The following is a 17,557-nucleotide window of genomic DNA, read 5'->3' on the forward strand; positions in this document are numbered from 1 at the left end:
TGTAATTAAAAGTGTTTATTCCTGAATCGATCAATAAACAATAGATTAGTGCACCAAAGGTAGAAAATCCAAAATTGACATCTTTAATGTTCTCGTCCACTATGAATGGCTTTTATTTAATGGGACAGCAATATTGTTTGGTGAATATTTGTTGCTGGAGAATTTAAAATTAAAAGTTTTTTCTGATCCTTGATCAATCAAATTATTCATTAAGTCCTTAAGATTTACTGTGTTTATAAAACTTTGCTTGGCCGTTGACCTAAATTGCTATATTTTGTCATCCGTGGAAGCGTGTGTGAGAGAGTGTATGAAGTGTGTGTGTTGTTTAGACACCAAGGTCTTGGGAGGTGTTGATGACCTCATCACTGCTCGCAACTGCAACCAAACCTCACCTCTCAGCACCATGAGGATAGAACACACACACACACACACACACACACACACACACACACACACACACACACACACACACACACACACACACACACACACACACACACACACACACACACACACACACACACACACACACACACACACACACACACACACACGCAAAGACTTTTCATTGGAGCGTACCTGGTGTCTGAAGGGTCTGGAACATGAGATTCACTGTGTGATTTCTTCACCTGTACACAAATAGGAGGAAAAGAAATGTTAGCAATCACATGAAACACATCACGTTACACGAGCCGGCGCTTAACGTGTCATAAAACAACCCCATGAACGTGCATTCATGAATCAGCCAGATTACATCAGTGTCTGACAACTTGTGCAACTTCCAAGAAATGAAAATAAAATTCTTCCCTCGAGTGATGAAGTCCCACAAGTGATCTTGTGTTATTTATTTGACTTATTATTGTTTTTTATTATTCTAATAAGAAGCAAAATGCAAACATCATGATAAATCTCCGCGGCCTTGACAGAAGTGTTAACTGGCCTTTAAGTGACAGATATTGACTTTTCCTTGCTCACCCGTGACCCACTTCCATCGTGAACTCAAGAACCCTTCTCAACCCTTTAAGAGTTGAAAGGTCATGGCCGGGTCATGTCAGGTCACGGCGCATGGCCTGCTCTCCATGGTTATACAGCGGGTCACTGCGGACACTTACTTGAGCCTTGACTTTGGGTGGCGACTGAAACATTTGGTCTTGTCAATCACTGACTATTGGGGCTTTTCACTTCATTACCAAAACAGAGGGCGGGGGGGGGGAGAAGAAAGGAAACACACAGTGTCTTTCCACCGCTGCGTACACTCACTGCACTCACACACTCACACACACACACACAGGCTGGTTTTATGCTTGATGCGGTGTGTGTGTAAGGGTATGCGAAGTTGGACGGTGGACCAGTGGTTTTCTATTAAAATTCCTCGCTCTTATTTGGAACAGGAACTAATTAGAACAGTAAATGCAGGGCGGAGCGAGGGCCAATGTGTACCAGCTGCCCTATAATCACTGTGTCAACACACTGGCGAGGTGGAGGGCACGCGCGGGGTGCCAAACACACACACACGTACATATGGAAATGCACTTGGAAACCCACACACAGATAGCTAAACTCACCCAGGCAGCATATATTCAAGTCATTTGCACATTATCGCAATCACAGGTAAGTATACAGAGAAAAGTGCTGGACTCAGCAGTCACTAAACTCCAGGTATGTGGAAACTAGGACGTGTATGTGTGTGTGTGTGTGTGTGTGTGTGTGTGTGTGTGTGTGTGTGTGTGTGTGTGTGTGTGTGTGTGTGTGTGTGTGTGTGTGTGTGTGTGTGTGTGTGTGTGTGTGTGTGTGTGTGTGTGGAGAGAGGACTGTGGTGTGGTGTTATGGTTCTGATTAGAGGATCCTGCTGAGAGTGAATAAGAAGCAGCACTTAGCTGTTTAAGACAGGGTTCAAAGGTGAGCCGGTGCCCTCGTATGGATCACTTTACACACACACACACACACACACACACACACACACACACACACACACACACACACACACACACACACACACACACACGCCACTTTTATGTCACGTTTCATGCTTTGCTGAAATTTAACAAGGCTGTCAGTCACGACATCAACAGCATGGCCGTGAGAAACGGCAATCCACATGTAACGCACACGCAGCGCTACGTCCGAAAGCGGGTTTAGACACACACTGCGTGCGCACGCACACACACACACATACACACGCGTACACGTACACACACACACACACACACACTCACACACACACACACACACACACACACACACACACACACACACACACACACGAACTGGGGCTGTTTCTGCCTCAACATGATCTGTAAAAACACGAGCACACGCAGGCTTTGATCCCGAAAAGCTTTTATCATCGTGCTTCATCCATGCAGGCTTTCCCTCGCTGTTGACCGCTGCCTGAGACTCTCACCCCGCGCAAACTTTTATCTTTTTCTATCAAAAATGTATGCGTCATATTCCAAACTATTTTGTTTTAGCATTAAGGCTTTTTCTTTTTTTAAAGACTCCAAAAATATATTTTTTTTACATTCTTCCTGGTTACTTTTTGGTACATTTTTTTTCCTATCTATTTCACCATTTATAATTATTAGACACCAGTTGACAACTTTATGACGCTATAAAAGCGAGAACAACATGTCAGTGTTGTTAAAAAAGAATTGCTGTAAAATGAGAAAATTAAGATTGTCCCTTTTCTTTGTGCATTTCATGTATTTATGCAACCTGTGAAAGACGTCTTTTTTTTTTCTTCTTTTTTTTTTTTTTATAACAGAACAAAGTACCACTTAGGTGGCTATGATGCTTGAAAAACCCATTTGTGTCACCTGAACCATTTTAAATAGGCGACCTTTGACCTGGTTGGCCGGGTGACTGCTCCAGAAGACTACCTATCCAACATAGGGACTCCCTGAAGCATAAACGCAAGCATAATGATGATTTATTGAACAGAGCTATGTTTGTGACCTTTATCTCCTAATTGATGTCATATTAAGAAGATTCCTCATTTGAACTCAAACGCATTCCAAATAGAAGAACAAGATAACCTGCTTTGGTTTTAATTAATGCTGTTTCCTTGTTTTGCTCTTTTGATGTTTGTTCCTCAGCGCCGAAATGAAACTTTTGGCACGAGACGGGCATAAATACTGCTTGAGTTATTGTTTCTGGTACATTTTGAAGAGAGGAAGAGAGGAGAGGGAGAAGGAAGGAGAGAGAAAGAAGAAGAATAGCTCTATGTGTTTCTGGTAATAACCCAACCCATCTGCAACGGGACATCCGATACCGTGCACAGAGTTGCACACACAGACACACACAGACTTACACAACTGGTATAGGGTGGCTTTACGAGAATGTGGCTTACATTTGTTTTTTTGTTTGATAGAAAATATATTTTTATGTTACTAGAATAGGTTCTATTATCAAGTTTCCTTAAATAGAAATACCCCCCCAAAAAAATTCAGATAAATTGTTAATTAAAAAAAAAATCTTTATCTTAATATTACAACAAAAACAATAAAGGATAATCACTCCTTCATGATAAGAAAAACAAACAAACTCAAAAAAATATATAATCAATATCGGATAACTCAAGAAAGAGATGTTGAATTGAAAACAAACCATATTACTTGGAGTGGAGCTGAATAAAAATGTAGTTTACGTGTAAAAATAAAGTAAAATCAAAATTCAAAAGCAAGAAGATCAGTGGCATAATTGCAATGTACCAAAAAAGCTCACGCCCATTTATTATTATTATTACTACAACTTTTATTCTAATACGATGATATCAATACGCTCGTGCACAAGATCCACTGTGGAACATTTTACAGGCTTTTAAAAACACATTATCCTGACATTTCTGTAGGAGACTTACCTCAGGGTGTAATCAGTTCTTCTAGCAGTCCTATACTTCCACAAAGCATTACAGAGCTTTTTCATCCACCAGCTTCCCCACGGCCGCCACTGCGCCCTCACATCAAGAGAAACACAGCTCGGCTCTACCTGCCTCCCACTTCCAGCTCCAGGTGACACACTTTCTTGTTTTTCCTCTTGGGGTGGGGGTGGGGAGGGGGGGGGGAATATCTGTTTCTCTTTGTGTCTCGCTCTCTTTCACCCTCAACAAGCATGCAGCGGCTGGAAAAAAAAAAAGAAAAAAAAAAAAGGAAGGCACTTTGTTTTTTAAGCTACGCTTTTCTTCCTCCTCGTGGTCTCTGAGGTCAATCCATGCACAGCTCCTGTCTTCTCGACTCCAGTAATGGGGAACATTTCACTCGTCCTGTTTCCCTCCTCCTCTGCCTCCTCCCCCTCCTTTTCTCCTCTCCTCCTCCTCCTCCTCCTCCCCTCTCTCTCTCTCTCTCTCTCTCTCTCTCTCTCTCTCTCCCTCTCAGCTGTCAGTCATTACAGACTCACTCAAGCTTAAATCTAAAGCTTGAGAAGTTTTAAAAAGTTACAGATGCAAGTTTTCACTTTTGTCAGTCCATCCCCACTGCAGCCACGGATAAAGATAATTCTCACAATTCTATCGCCTGTGGAGAATTAAGAATTCGAAATGTTCCGATTCAAGTCTTGCTGGTTACTTCCGTGAAGCTGGAATAGTGAGTCTGCTCATGATGTGGATGTAGTGTCAATGTCCTGCTGTGCTGGCGAGACCATAAACTTCACACCATGCAGCTGACCCCCCTCCACCACACACACACACACACACACACACACACACACACACACACACACACACACACACACACACACACACACACACACACACACACACACACACACACACACACACACACACACACACACACACACACACACACACACACTCAATCTGTGTTAATTGGAACCACACGGGCTGCATATGTGAAGTGTAGCCGGACTGTGGGAGCGTGTAGCAGACGACGTAATCTCCCAGCAGCCGCTTGTCTGAAGATGGCACTCTTTCACTACGGTCATCCAGCTGTTATCGGGGGAGACGCACACCCAAACACACAATCGGAAACACACCTGGAGTCAAACACACACACACACACACAAGCCAACACGCTCACTCCTGAACCGGACCATGTCGGTCTCACATCGTGATGTAAATGACTATAGGAGAAAACACTTTATTATGGAAACCAATCTATTAAAATAATAAAGATGTTTGAGAATTAGGTTTATTAAATCAACATAAATCCATGTGATATGTTACATCATGAATTGCTTTCAGTAATAAAAGAATTACAGAGTAGTTACTGATGGTATTTGGTTCAAATGTGGTTAGCATGACCTCCTTCCTCACTTCATTGCTGAAACCAATAATCAAATCATTTCTGGAAGTTGTCGTATGATGAGAGCCGTCGCTCATGTCAGTTCTCAAAGGTCAGTTACATAATGTTGAAAAAGGTACTTTCTCTTCTATTAGTCTCCCTGCATGTTGTTTTCCCCTTTATTCACCAGTTTGGACACAGCGTTTCTCTCTAAGAATGACCGTGTCTTTGAGATGATGTTTTCTTCATTTTAAAACCTAAAAAAAACCAACCCAGAGCACCATGTCAAAATGATCACTGGATATTTTCACTCAGTCTTTATCAAATTTCCATGAACAAAATGTTAACAGGCTCTTTGTATAACAAGTAAGATTCTGTGACGTTCTTTTTAAAGGAGTATTTTACACCCAACAGCAAAAAACAAAAAGGTTTTCTATTGTCCTGACTGTATTACATGTCAGAGTAGGATGTCTGTCAGATCGGTGGCGTCCTGATACTTGATGTACATCTGAATTCATTTCAAGTATCGGACCGTTTGTTGACTATAAAACGTCCCCAATCAAATTAATTTAATGAACTGATCACTTTTTGCTGTCGTTTTGCCGCACTCTGACTTACTAATGGAAATGTTTCAAAACCATCGATGTCAATCTGATCATTCAACCGATATCCAAACTGCTTTATTCCAGTCACGGTCATGAGGAGCCGCAGCCGATCCCAGGAGACATCGGGCACAAGAGAAGAGCGCTTCCAGGACTAGCCGCCATTTTGCCACGCGGCAAAAGAGAGACAGTCAATCAGAGACCGTTTGGAGACACCAATTCAATTAGTACGTGTGTATTTGGACTGGGGCTGCAGTATATTAGTTCAAAATGCAATGTTTAATAATGTCATAATAAGACGTGATGAATACATAGTGTGTGATGGGGATGTTTTTGTGATTTATGATGTAAAGGACTGAGGTCCCATCCGATTGGCCAAATACTGTATGTTGGTATGCAAACATAACATATCACAATTACATGTGTATTTATTCAATTTATTCATATTAAAAATCACTTACAGTGAGTATGAGTTTAATAAATATTTGTTTAGAAATACTATTTCTTCCTAATGTATTTACATGATTTGTAGATACATGGTACATTAATGTCGCTCATCCATTAGAGGCAGGGCGTGTGTACTCCCCACACAGTGTCTAAAAACACAACTGGCTTATGAATCCAGAAATATCTTCACGGTGAGATCCTGGCATAAGCTGCATGAGATTTCCAGACTCCGCGTTGTGATCAGGCAAGAACACCGAAAGCATTTTAAATGTTAATGCAAGTATACATGACTGCAGAAAATAGCTGGGGTGGGGGGGGGGGGGGGGGGGGGGAGCAGCAAATGTACACAGGCCTGGAGACCGATTTGGAACTGGGACACTGTCTCCAACTGTGCACTGACCACCTTTTGCTCGCGCCGCGACAGCGTGCGGCCCTGTCCCACGACTTTCATCCCCAACGCCAATAAACACCTTGATTGATAGACTGTCTGTGGACCCGCGCGCATTCGCCGGGGCCTAAAGCATGTTATACGCAGATGCCGACATGCAGTGGTGCGTCTGTGCGCTGGACGTTTTGAGAGTCTATGTGGAGGACGAGCTGTCAGAACAGATTAGGGTGTTGCCGAAGTGCTTGACAACTCAAGCACTTTATTATTAGCCAGGCAAGACCCCGTCGGGAGGGGGTCGTCCAAAAACATCCCCGTTGAAATATTTTCACAGCAAGTGGAGAAGGGAGCAAGGGAGGCGTCCCAAAACATGGCTGATGAACTGCGCACACACACGTACACACTCACACAAAAAGACAGAAGAACAAAAAAAAAAATTGAAAAAAAAAAAAATACAAAGCTATAGTGTGGCATGTGGACAGCAGAGCAGTGAAGTGAGCAGAGGAAGAGGGCTGTATTGGTGCCGCTAAACACCGGGACTCAGGCGTTGGTTTTTGTTGACTTTAGAAGTGTTTTTGAAGTGTCTGACAAAAGTGTCTCGCTCCCTGTAGGAGGCCCATGAGAGAGAACTTTTTTCTTCAAGTGGAACAACAGCAGTTCATCTTTCCTTCAGACAGTCACACACAAAGGCTCGTGTAGCAGCTTCTGAGTTCACATGCACATGTTTAACTGGGCCGATCAGGGTTTTATCTGCTGGAGAAACGGAGGGAAACATATCGAATAACTGTAGACGTTCTGACTTAAATGACAAAATATTTAATTGCTATATTCAAAATGTTTTGAGTTTGATTAGTGGTTTCGATGATTGTCAAGATTGAAGACTGAAGAAGTCGCAGAGACATTTTATTTGTGTTATACTTCAATAGAATTTCCCGTCGCCCAGAGAGAAAGCGTTGCCTTGCACAAAAACAGGCACGCACCTGTGCAACGTGATCATCCAGCCATCCCTGTTTCTGACTTTGGCCGGTGATTCGACCACAAAACACCCCCGTGAAGGATGTTGCTCACCACACAAACACGAGCTCCATCTCCATCTATCCTTCACAGTTCCTTTCCTTTGCGTTCACACACACACACACACACACACACACACACACACACACACACACACACACACACACACACACACACACACACACACACACACACACACACACACACACACACACACACGCACACTCACACACGCACGCAGTCTTACCCGTTTACCTGTCCCCTGCTCAAAGCTCTCCACTCTCCCCATTTGTATGAGTGGTTATCGGCGTGGTAACTCTATCCCCTTCCTTTCATGTAAAATACATTGTGCCGAGCCTCCACCCTCAAACCCTCCCTCTTTCACTCCTCCTACACCCCCACCCCCCCGCTCCCCGGTTCCCCCAGCCTGGGGAGGTGTAAATCTATCCCTCTCTTTATGCCTCCAAAAATGCCCCTTTTTCAGGTGTAGTAGGAAGCTATAAAAGAAAAAAAAAAAAAGGGGGGGGGGTGAGAGAGTGAAAAGAAAGAACAGGGTGAGTCTGTGGAGCAGGGAAAAGGAGGAGGAGGTGTTTGGGTGAAATAGGTACTCTCCAAAAACATCTCTTTGGCTAGGTGTACCTCTCTTAGCCTCGCTGTGCTCGCAGGAATCTACCAAAACGCCTACTTATAAAATGTTCACCACCTCTGGAGCAACATTTCTGCACATAAGAAAAACACTTTATACATTTTATACACTCAAACTAAAGCAAAGACTTGTTTAGACACTTCCACTGTAGATCTCCAACCATTTTTATGAAGTTAAATAGAGTTTATTACCACAAACACAATGATTGATTGGTCAGTCTATCAACAGAAGATTGGACTGTAAAATGTTTTTTTTTTTTTTATCATTCAAAGTTAAACAGTTTTTTTTTTGTAGGGTCTGTCACTGTTGGAACTTCCCCTTTAAGAGCATTTATTTCTTCACAATCTTCACTGTACCTTATTGACTTTAGTGCTTCACAGATTATTTTTGTTTCATCAACTCGTCGTGAGTCCACATGCGAGGGGAGGAAGAGCAGCAGAGGAGAACAGGCTCCTCTTCGTCCTCCTGGCTGCACCGGTGGTCCCCATATCTGCTTTTTGAATTGGCTCCTCGTTGTCTCAGGGAGTGAGGGGATCACGGACACGATTTAATGCAGCTTTACTCAATGGACACAAATGAAAAGTCATTGATGGATGTGTGTGTGTGTGTGTGTGTGTGTGTGTAGCTGTGCTGTTAATTGCACGTTTGGCCTCGACTGCCCCTGCTCAGCTAATCTGACGAGAGTGATTAAAAAAACAACTGGTAGAAACCCAAACCAGTTCACGGCTGACCAGTCACACACAGCCACACACAGCCACACACAGCCACACACACGCACACACACACACACAGACACACAGACACACACAAACACACACACACACACACACACACACACACACACACACACACACACACACACACACACACACACACACACACGCCATCCGTCAGCATAACAAAAACAAACTTAGGATCATACAATTACATATGAAGCTTCTGAATGTACAAAACATCACATTTCAAGAGAACTTGTGTGGATAAGTGGGGGAAGAAAAGAATATACTGAATTAACATTTTCAAATCATCCTCTACAAAATTTAAAAAACTAAATCATTGGTTAATTAAGTAAAAATCAGCCATCATAAATAACTAATACACGTGACTCACCGCATGAGTCATTAGGCGCCTTCCAGCTCGGTGCCGCCTGATAGCTGTGAGCCATCAGGTCAGTCATCCAGGAAGACGTGACAATATGGGATATAATATTACAAGTTCGTCCTCAAGTAAAACTTAATGCGCTAAATCGAAATAATGCCAGGTTTTGAAGTTCCACCCACAAGTTGGTTTAAAAAATGTGAAGCTGCGAGTACGGTTGGAATAAGTTGTTTTGATAGGTGTTCACTGTCGCCGTCTAAAGCCAGTTCAAAGCTTCAAACCTCTGATGAAGCAAGCAGTAAGGCTAATTTGTGGTCTCTGGCTACAAATCCACTTTTACACCATCTGCCTGAAGGTGTTTAGGAGATGATATTCTCATTGTGATTATCAAGCCATTAACTTTGATAGTTTTTACAGGATTTTTTTTTCTTTTAAATAACAAAACAAGAGGAGTTAAAATGTGTAAACACGTTTGCAAAGTAAATCCACCGAAATGCATGAACTTGATTAAGTGAGTGGACTGGAGCAGTAAGAGCTTCTCTCTGGCTCTGAGTGACCTGAGGAAACACAACACCATCCTCCTGTAACCCCCCCCCCCCCCCCCCGCTTCCCACCACCACCACCACCACAGCCAACCCAACCGCAGCCACACAGCACCCCCTGCTCGGTCCCCACGCCGCAGCCTTCCCCTTCTGGATCCAGCAACCTCCCCGAAGCACCTTCACATCCCATCATGAAGCTGAATCAATAAGAACTCCAGTGTGAAAGAGTGCACACGCAAGTATCGCTGTGCTAAGACTCTAATGCTAAAAGAGCCTGGATATCCGCAGTGGTCAGACCTAGTGTGTGTGTGTGTGTGTGTGTGTGTGTGTGTGTGTGTGTGTGTGTGTGTGTGTGTGTGTGTGGGTGGCAGCAGCAGCAGCATCAATAATTAAAGCTAATCTCATTAGGCCTCAGATCCCTTTCAGACGCTTTTAATTAAATGATGAATGGCCTCCCAGCTGCCTGTTAAATAATGCTGCTCATGACATCACAGTGCGTGTGCATGTGAGAGGTACAGCATAAGGTAGATATCCTCAAAAAATACAAGGGGAAACATTCAGCGGATAGAAAGGTAAGGACACACACACACGCGTGTGTGTGTGTGCACACCATCTGCTCTCAGATTCAATATGCAGCTGATTATTAGAAGTTACGGCTGCCCTGTGCACCAAGGAGAGTGAACAGGAGTTGGATGTCTCAAAAGTCACAAGCTGTTCCGTCATACCAGGCCTCCAAACACCTCATATCATCTTCCTAATAAAATCACACACCAAACCATATGTCGGTGAAGAAAGAAAGCAGACTGAGGGGGAAAAGGATGCAAGTGTGATCAAATGAAAAGAGGAGGAGAGAGAGTCCAAAACGGGGACAGCGCCAAGCTTTGGGTTGTGAGGAGGGTAAAGATGGAGGAGCTCGATGGAGGAGAAGGGGGTGGGAGATCGCAGGTGGAGTCAGAAAATGAGAGCAACATGTAAGACAAGGGACAGGTAAGGGTGTCACAGCGCCTCGGGCTCCAGACAGCGAGGACGCGGTTATGAGGACACCCATAATCCCTCCCGTTTCTCACTCCCCTCTGCTCTCGTTATCCTTCCCTCCATCACCCCCACCACCACCACCACTTCACCCCACCCCCCACAACCCCCCCGAGCTCCCCACCCTCGCTCTCGGACTGGCTCTGTATCGGATTGCCGTCTTCACAATAGGCCCTGAATCATCACTCCAGCGAGAGAGACACGGGGAGAGACGAAGAGGCGGGCAGGCCGGCGGGGAAACGAGACAAAAAGAATCAAGGACACGGAGCGTCTTTGGACACCACACGCCATGGAGACGCAAAAACTGGTTAAATTAGATGGAGACATGTTTTTTTGCAACAGATTTCCATCGAACTGCACTCATGGTGCAGCACAACAGCTTCGCCTCAGAGTCAGATTATAATGTGCAGTTTTCCTTACTACACTGTCTGATGGTACCAGTATAAAATATTACAAAGTCCAATGAGTACATTTCAAGCACAACCTGGCAACGCACAGGAGTATTTGAGGTGCTTTTACACCTGCCGTTACAAGCTTGACCAACTTGTGTTTTGAGTTGCCATATCAATACTGAGCATTTTGTTCCGTGAGCATATGACATACGATCAAACGTGGTAAATTAAAGTGCCAAACTGAGGTTCAACACCCCACCGATATCCTGTCTGATAATCTCACAAACTCTCAGGAGTAGGAGCAGTGATGTACAGTATATGTTAGGAAATGCCTCATCGAGAGCGGCTTCAATCCCGCTAAGTAAGAGCCAAAACACTGCAAAATATATCATTGACCGTTAGACACCTAATAAAATGGGAAGTGATGGTGCAGCAAAGTGTGACGCTCAGTAGTTCTGGAAACATTTCGCTCCTGCCAATCGGTGTGGCGTTTGATCGGGAGCGGCACAAGTAGGTGTGAACGCAACGCGGACCAAACTACAATGGATCGATTTACAGTCGTCTCTCCAAAGAAAAGATGAATAAATGTCGACATTTTACTGAGGGAGAGCATTTAGGTGAAGCTGCTGCTGTTGTATCCAAGATAAAAAGCTGAATAATTAGAGGATGAGATGTACATTTTAGGTGTCGGTAACGACAGCAAAGGAAAAATACAGTAAGTAACAGTATATTGCTGGTGAATGTTGCTGCCTGTAGATTCTTTTTTAAGATGACTTTTTTTTTTTACAGTGTACTGTAAAGCTAATATGCGTCCCCATCATCCGTCCATCCAATATTTTCTCTGATGGGTCCAAGAATTACATTTCACAGCCTGATATGATAGCTCGCAGAAGAAAAATCTAAATAAACAAAACTTCAGATGGGTGTTTGGTACTGGTTTTTTTATTGTTTTTTTTAAACATCAAAATGTAAATTTAATCATTCAGACAAAACATCCTGAAAAAGGAGATTTCAGATCACTTTTACTAATCCAGGAAAAATGCACTGTCCTATCACTAACTGGAAAGTATTTCCTCATTGTACTAATCAAAACTTCGATTTCAGTTTCAAACAGATGCGCAAGCGATACGTGAATTTAGTGTAATAGTCTGAAAGGAAAGAAAAAAAATAACCTATTTGGTATTGAAGTGTTTAAAAAGATGCAGCGGTAGTGGAAATACTCATTAGTTAGCATTAGTTAAGTCAGCACAGAGACCCAGGTCACAACCCATCTAGTCTTGATGACCACCCCCCCCCTCCAGAGAGAGAGAGAGAGAGAGAGAGAGAGAGAGAGAGAGAGAGAGAGAGAGAGAGAGAGAGAGAGAGAATCCAATCTCCCAGCAGAGCAGCAGAGGAAGTTCTCGCGGCAGGCAGGGAAAGCGAGTTCCTCCGTAACCAAAGCACAATTGTTGCAATTTCATTTCCTTCCCAGCAAAATTAGGAAATCTGCTCTGTTTTTTTTTTTTTTTTGTGTGTAACCAATGGCAGATGAGCGTTTTCCAGAAGACGGCGTCGGACAAGAGGTGGTTCTGTGCTGTCATAAAAGCTGCCGAGAACAAAGAGTGAAGCACTTCTAGGACTTTAATAGAGACTTCTGTTTGTGTGTAATGGAGACTTTTTATTCATCTTCGCTAAGCAAATCCCAAGAAATTGAATTCTGCACCGGTGCTGGTGTGGTTTCCACAAGAATCAACTTTATTACAAAAGCTTTTATGACATCAAAATGTTCAGCGCAGAGAAATGTAACATCTGGCAATAATGTGATTTTCTTGAAAACTCTTTGAGTAATCAATAAAATGTAGAACCTTTGGCAAGATGTGCCGGGTCCTGATTGACTTTCATTAAACATCACGGCCACATTATGAGACAGCCTCCACTCGGATGACCTCAGCCATCCCACACCACAGAGAGTATATGTGTATAACAGAGAAAGAAACACCTACACACACACATACTCTCACGCAAAGCGCACACACACTGCAGACACTAAAGCACACATATCATGCGGTTTCCTGTCTGGTGCGTTCCTCGAGAAAGCCCACGCCGCTCGCTCTGGGTTTTGGAGATGGATTCTCCAGTCAGTTTGGGGGGGTTCGACTCTGTCAGGCTGCGACGGGCTCACAGGCTGTCTGTGACCCGCTGACCTCACACCTAGCCGTCTTTCCCCGGCCAGGCCGGGCTCTGACTCGGCTCTCTTATAGGAGTTATAAATTATCTGAAGCGAGGCAAAGAGCTGAATGGGCTTCGGTGAAAGACAGATGTTTTGGTTGATTCACGCATCTTAAATAAGAGCGGTGTCAAAGCAAAGAGGCTCTATGAGTGCTTTTGTGCAATTTGTGCATTAAAGTTGGAGAGTGTATTTTTTTTTTTTGAGTGTGGATGCCACTCAAGAGATCAAAAATCTGCTGTTAATTTTGTTGTTTTTTAATGGTTTAGGCCAAGAAAAAACCAAATCATAGCACCATGTTCAAAATATTGAAGGCGAAAGTTTAGAATAGGACCAAGAATTTAATTTGGGGGGTTTAAACTGAGCCTGCCAACAAAGTCTATCTATATTATTAAGACTGGTAAGTGAAAATAAACTTGTTTGTTTTACTTTTGTTGGTTCATTCATTAATCTTTATAAGGTGTGCGCAAATGACTTTTATCATTTTCTGCATTTAACGTATCCTCTTGGTCACAATGTTCTCTTCCACTTTCAACAGAATCTTATGTAGATGAGGTGGTGCAAAAGAACGAAAATACTATTATTAATCATCACATATTCTTTTTACTCATAAAGAAACATCCTCAAAGTGAATTTAAGGAAATGACCAGTTTATTATGTTTAATTTAACATTTACTTCTAATTTAGTTTTAACAATACAATGATGAGTAACAACTTCCCACTGTTCTAGACAGAACCAATCACATTTAGGGGCTACATATGGTCAGAATACGACACCAACGCCTCCCCAGACTTTTCTTGTTCAGGAATGTCCTTCCAATAAAGAGGCGATACAGGGATTTTGACTTTGCATATAATCTTACAACAGATCCTGCTGTAATCCGTTGTGACTGCATGGTTGTCTCATCTGCTCTGCTTTTTGTCTCTGCTTGTCTGATCTGGTTTTTAATATAGATGGCAAAAGTCCACTGATCCAACTTTACTGATGGAATCAACAAAAGGCTCTGAAATGTACTCAAAGACTAAAAGCTTGAAGGACATATCTGTCAATCGTTTCTGCGCCACTTCAACTTCAGAGATATTCCATCAATTAGGCCGTCTTGTCGGTTGAAATATGATTACTTGCCCATCTTTTCTGGTTCAACACTCAGCAACTGTCAGAAAATCAAAAAGTTTTTGTTTTTGGGATTGAATTCCCATCTTTACCAGGGGTCAAACCCATTTTAGTTCAGGGGTCACATTCAGCTCAATTTCATCTTGAGTGGGCCAGACTGGTAAAATAGTGCCACAATAACCTTTAAATTCCAACTTTAAAGGTTTTTTTTGTTTTGTTTTGTTTTTTGTGGCACAGTCTAGACTATATGTGGAGAAAATGTCTATAGTTTTGCAAAAACTAAAAAATTACTACCTAAAATTACTACAATATGAACATAAAGCCCAATTCTAATGAAAGATCCTGGTGCAAAATACAGTGAGATGTCCAAAAAAAGCTTCTCCTGCGTTGCATTCGCCATGTTTTTATAAACTCTCCCGGACAGCATGGGTTTGAGGCTAAAGCTGCTTTTTCATGGCAGCATCTCCAATATCTCAGCTCGGGTCTCAGTGTTGGGTTGTGTACGCTACTCTTAAGAAATTTGTTTTTAAAAAATCTGAATTTTTCAGAATTTTTTACCGTTTGTTTGGTAGCTTGACAGGCTGGATTAAAAGATTAGGGCCTTGGCGCCCTGGCCTTATGATTGATATCTCTGATCTATACCATTCAATTACATCTTTTGCTTAATTTTTAGTATAAGATATACTGATAAATAAAGATATACTGAAATCAGTTTTGATAGATAGATAGATAGATAGATAGATAGATAGATAGATAGATAGATAGATAGATAGATAGATAGATAGATAGATAGATAGATAGAAAGATAGATTTCTGCAACACTCAGCTGTCAACTAAACATAAATCTTACAAGAATCATTGTACACTAAGCTGAAATTGAAGCGCACCCCAGTGCCACAGCTCGGATGCCAGCCTCGTAGAGGGATGCCAGGAGGGGTAGCTATTACACTCTACACTCCTGTGATCTGTCCACATGCCCTGTTGCCGGGCAGATTATGAAACGACCATCCGTGACGCCAGCGCAATCTTTGTGATCAGGGTTGGGCCGTGCTCGTATTAAGCTACTGCTGCTGCATGTAAGTTTGTGTGAATGTGTCTGTATGGGGTTGTAGGGGTGAAAGAGGGGTGCAACCTGACCCTTTTCCACTTCTTACTTGCTCTCTCGCTGTCTCTCCGTCTTTCTATCGCACAGACTGGGACAGCTGCCATACTCGGGGCCTCTCCCAGTGCAACAGCGGAAAAGGCTATAGCTAAAAGAACCTTTTTCCCCCCTCTTTTTTGATCCCATTTCCTCTCCCATCTCTCTTGCTTTTTTCTTCAGGTGTCCATACATTTAGATCCTGTGAGGCTCCCTGGGGTCAACAAACGCCCTTGGCCCCCCGCCGCCCCCCCCTAAATCGAGGCTCTGTTGGATCAAGACCCACAGAGGGATGGGGTGTGGAGTTTTTGCATTTGTATAAGTATAAAGAGGAAAACATATACCAGTGATATCTTCATGATGGCCACAAATAGTCAGTTTACATTAGAATAGGTCAACCACACAGCATCATTGTTGACTTTTATCAGTGTCTCCCAAAAAAATCCCCAAACAATCCGTTATCACCTTTTCTCCAAAGCCAAACAAGCCTGTGACAACAGGTGGAATGAGACACTTAAACAAGCTAAAAGTAGCATTACCAGGCTAACCACTGTTGGCTCAGCCTCAGGCTCCTTACAGCGCTCCCCACGGACCCCAGACGGCAGGCCGGCCCTCAGCAGGCGGGCCGCCAGAGAGGACGCCTGACTATAACCCAGATGACGTGCGATGGATGTGGTGGGGAAAGGGTGGGGCGGAGGATGTAAGGGGACGGGGTACTTTAAAGGGTAGAGAGAAGGAGTGGGGGTGTCAGGTGTCAGCAGGCGACTCCACGAACCCTTGTGTGTGGGTTCTGCGCTGTTTTGTAAGTCACCAGAGAGACGCCTATTCCGATGAAGCTGTGCGAGGAAAGAACTCGCCACTTCCAGTTTAAATGTTAAACAGGAGGAAAGAATCCCCACAAAATCAATTACAACTATAGAATGATAAAAACATAATGTGGAACTGAAATTATGACAACTACACGATACGTCACATTAAATCATAGCTGAGACAAACTTTTTAGAAGGAAATTGACAAAATTCAAAAAAGATTCATTATAACTGAATTAGGGAAGAGTTTATTCATACATATTACACTCTCTACTGTACTTAAAACATGGCAGAGATCAAAAACACCATAACCTCAGTATCAGCTTGACAACCTAAGCTTGGTTGTCGCAATGCCAGTGTTTGGACCAAACACTTCAGAAGACGCAAATCTCGGCCCTATAAAACAATCTCGCTCTGTATGATTAAAATCTCTGTCCTTTCTTTGAGATCCTGTTTCCGAGCCGAACAATTAATCAATGTCTTTGAGCAGGAGCTCAAATTCACATTATAAATGATATCACCACCCTATTTAAAGAAGGTGAAGTAATTGTGGAATATGGACATCAATATTTGATATCTGGATAGCAGTGGGACGAGATGGATGCACCTTTCTTTATCTGTTTTGTGTGTGTGTGTGTGTGTGTGTGTGTGTGTGTGTGTGTGTGTGTGTGTTTTTGTAGCATGCGCGCACTGTATTTGTGAGTGGCGTGTACTCCGCTGGGGTCAGCCTGTAACCCAACACACGGCGAGTCTGACAGAGAAACACAAAAAGTAGGGGAAAAACAACATACTTCATAGGCTCTGCCCCACTTTGCGCTATTATTACTGTTGAGGGTGGCAGGTCAGAGAGAGAGAGAGAGAGAGAGAGAGGGAGAGAGAGGGGGAGAGAGAGGGGGAG

At 43.1% G+C, this 17,557-nt stretch overlaps 1 protein-coding gene across 7 annotated transcripts in view; it reads right to left on the minus strand.

Annotated features, from left to right (window-relative positions):
• The window catches only part of eya4 (EYA transcriptional coactivator and phosphatase 4), a 44,023-nt gene that overhangs the window by 21,728 nt on the left and 4,738 nt on the right, over positions 1-17,557 (minus strand). For 3 of the 7 annotated variants that reach the window (XM_080490585.1, XM_080490586.1, XM_080490587.1), the window contains exon 3: positions 580-629. In XM_080490585.1, coding sequence (XP_080346711.1) covers positions 580-629 — 50 coding nt within the window. Of the gene's footprint in view, positions 1-579; positions 630-3,856; positions 4,277-17,557 lie in introns of those variants that run through there. The other 4 variants (XM_080490591.1, XM_080490589.1, XM_080490588.1 and 1 more) reach the window with 4 other exon arrangements.

This window comes from Lipophrys pholis, assembly GCF_963383615.2.
Source record: "Lipophrys pholis genome assembly, chromosome: 21".
NCBI lineage: Eukaryota > Metazoa > Chordata > Actinopteri > Blenniiformes > Blenniidae > Lipophrys > Lipophrys pholis.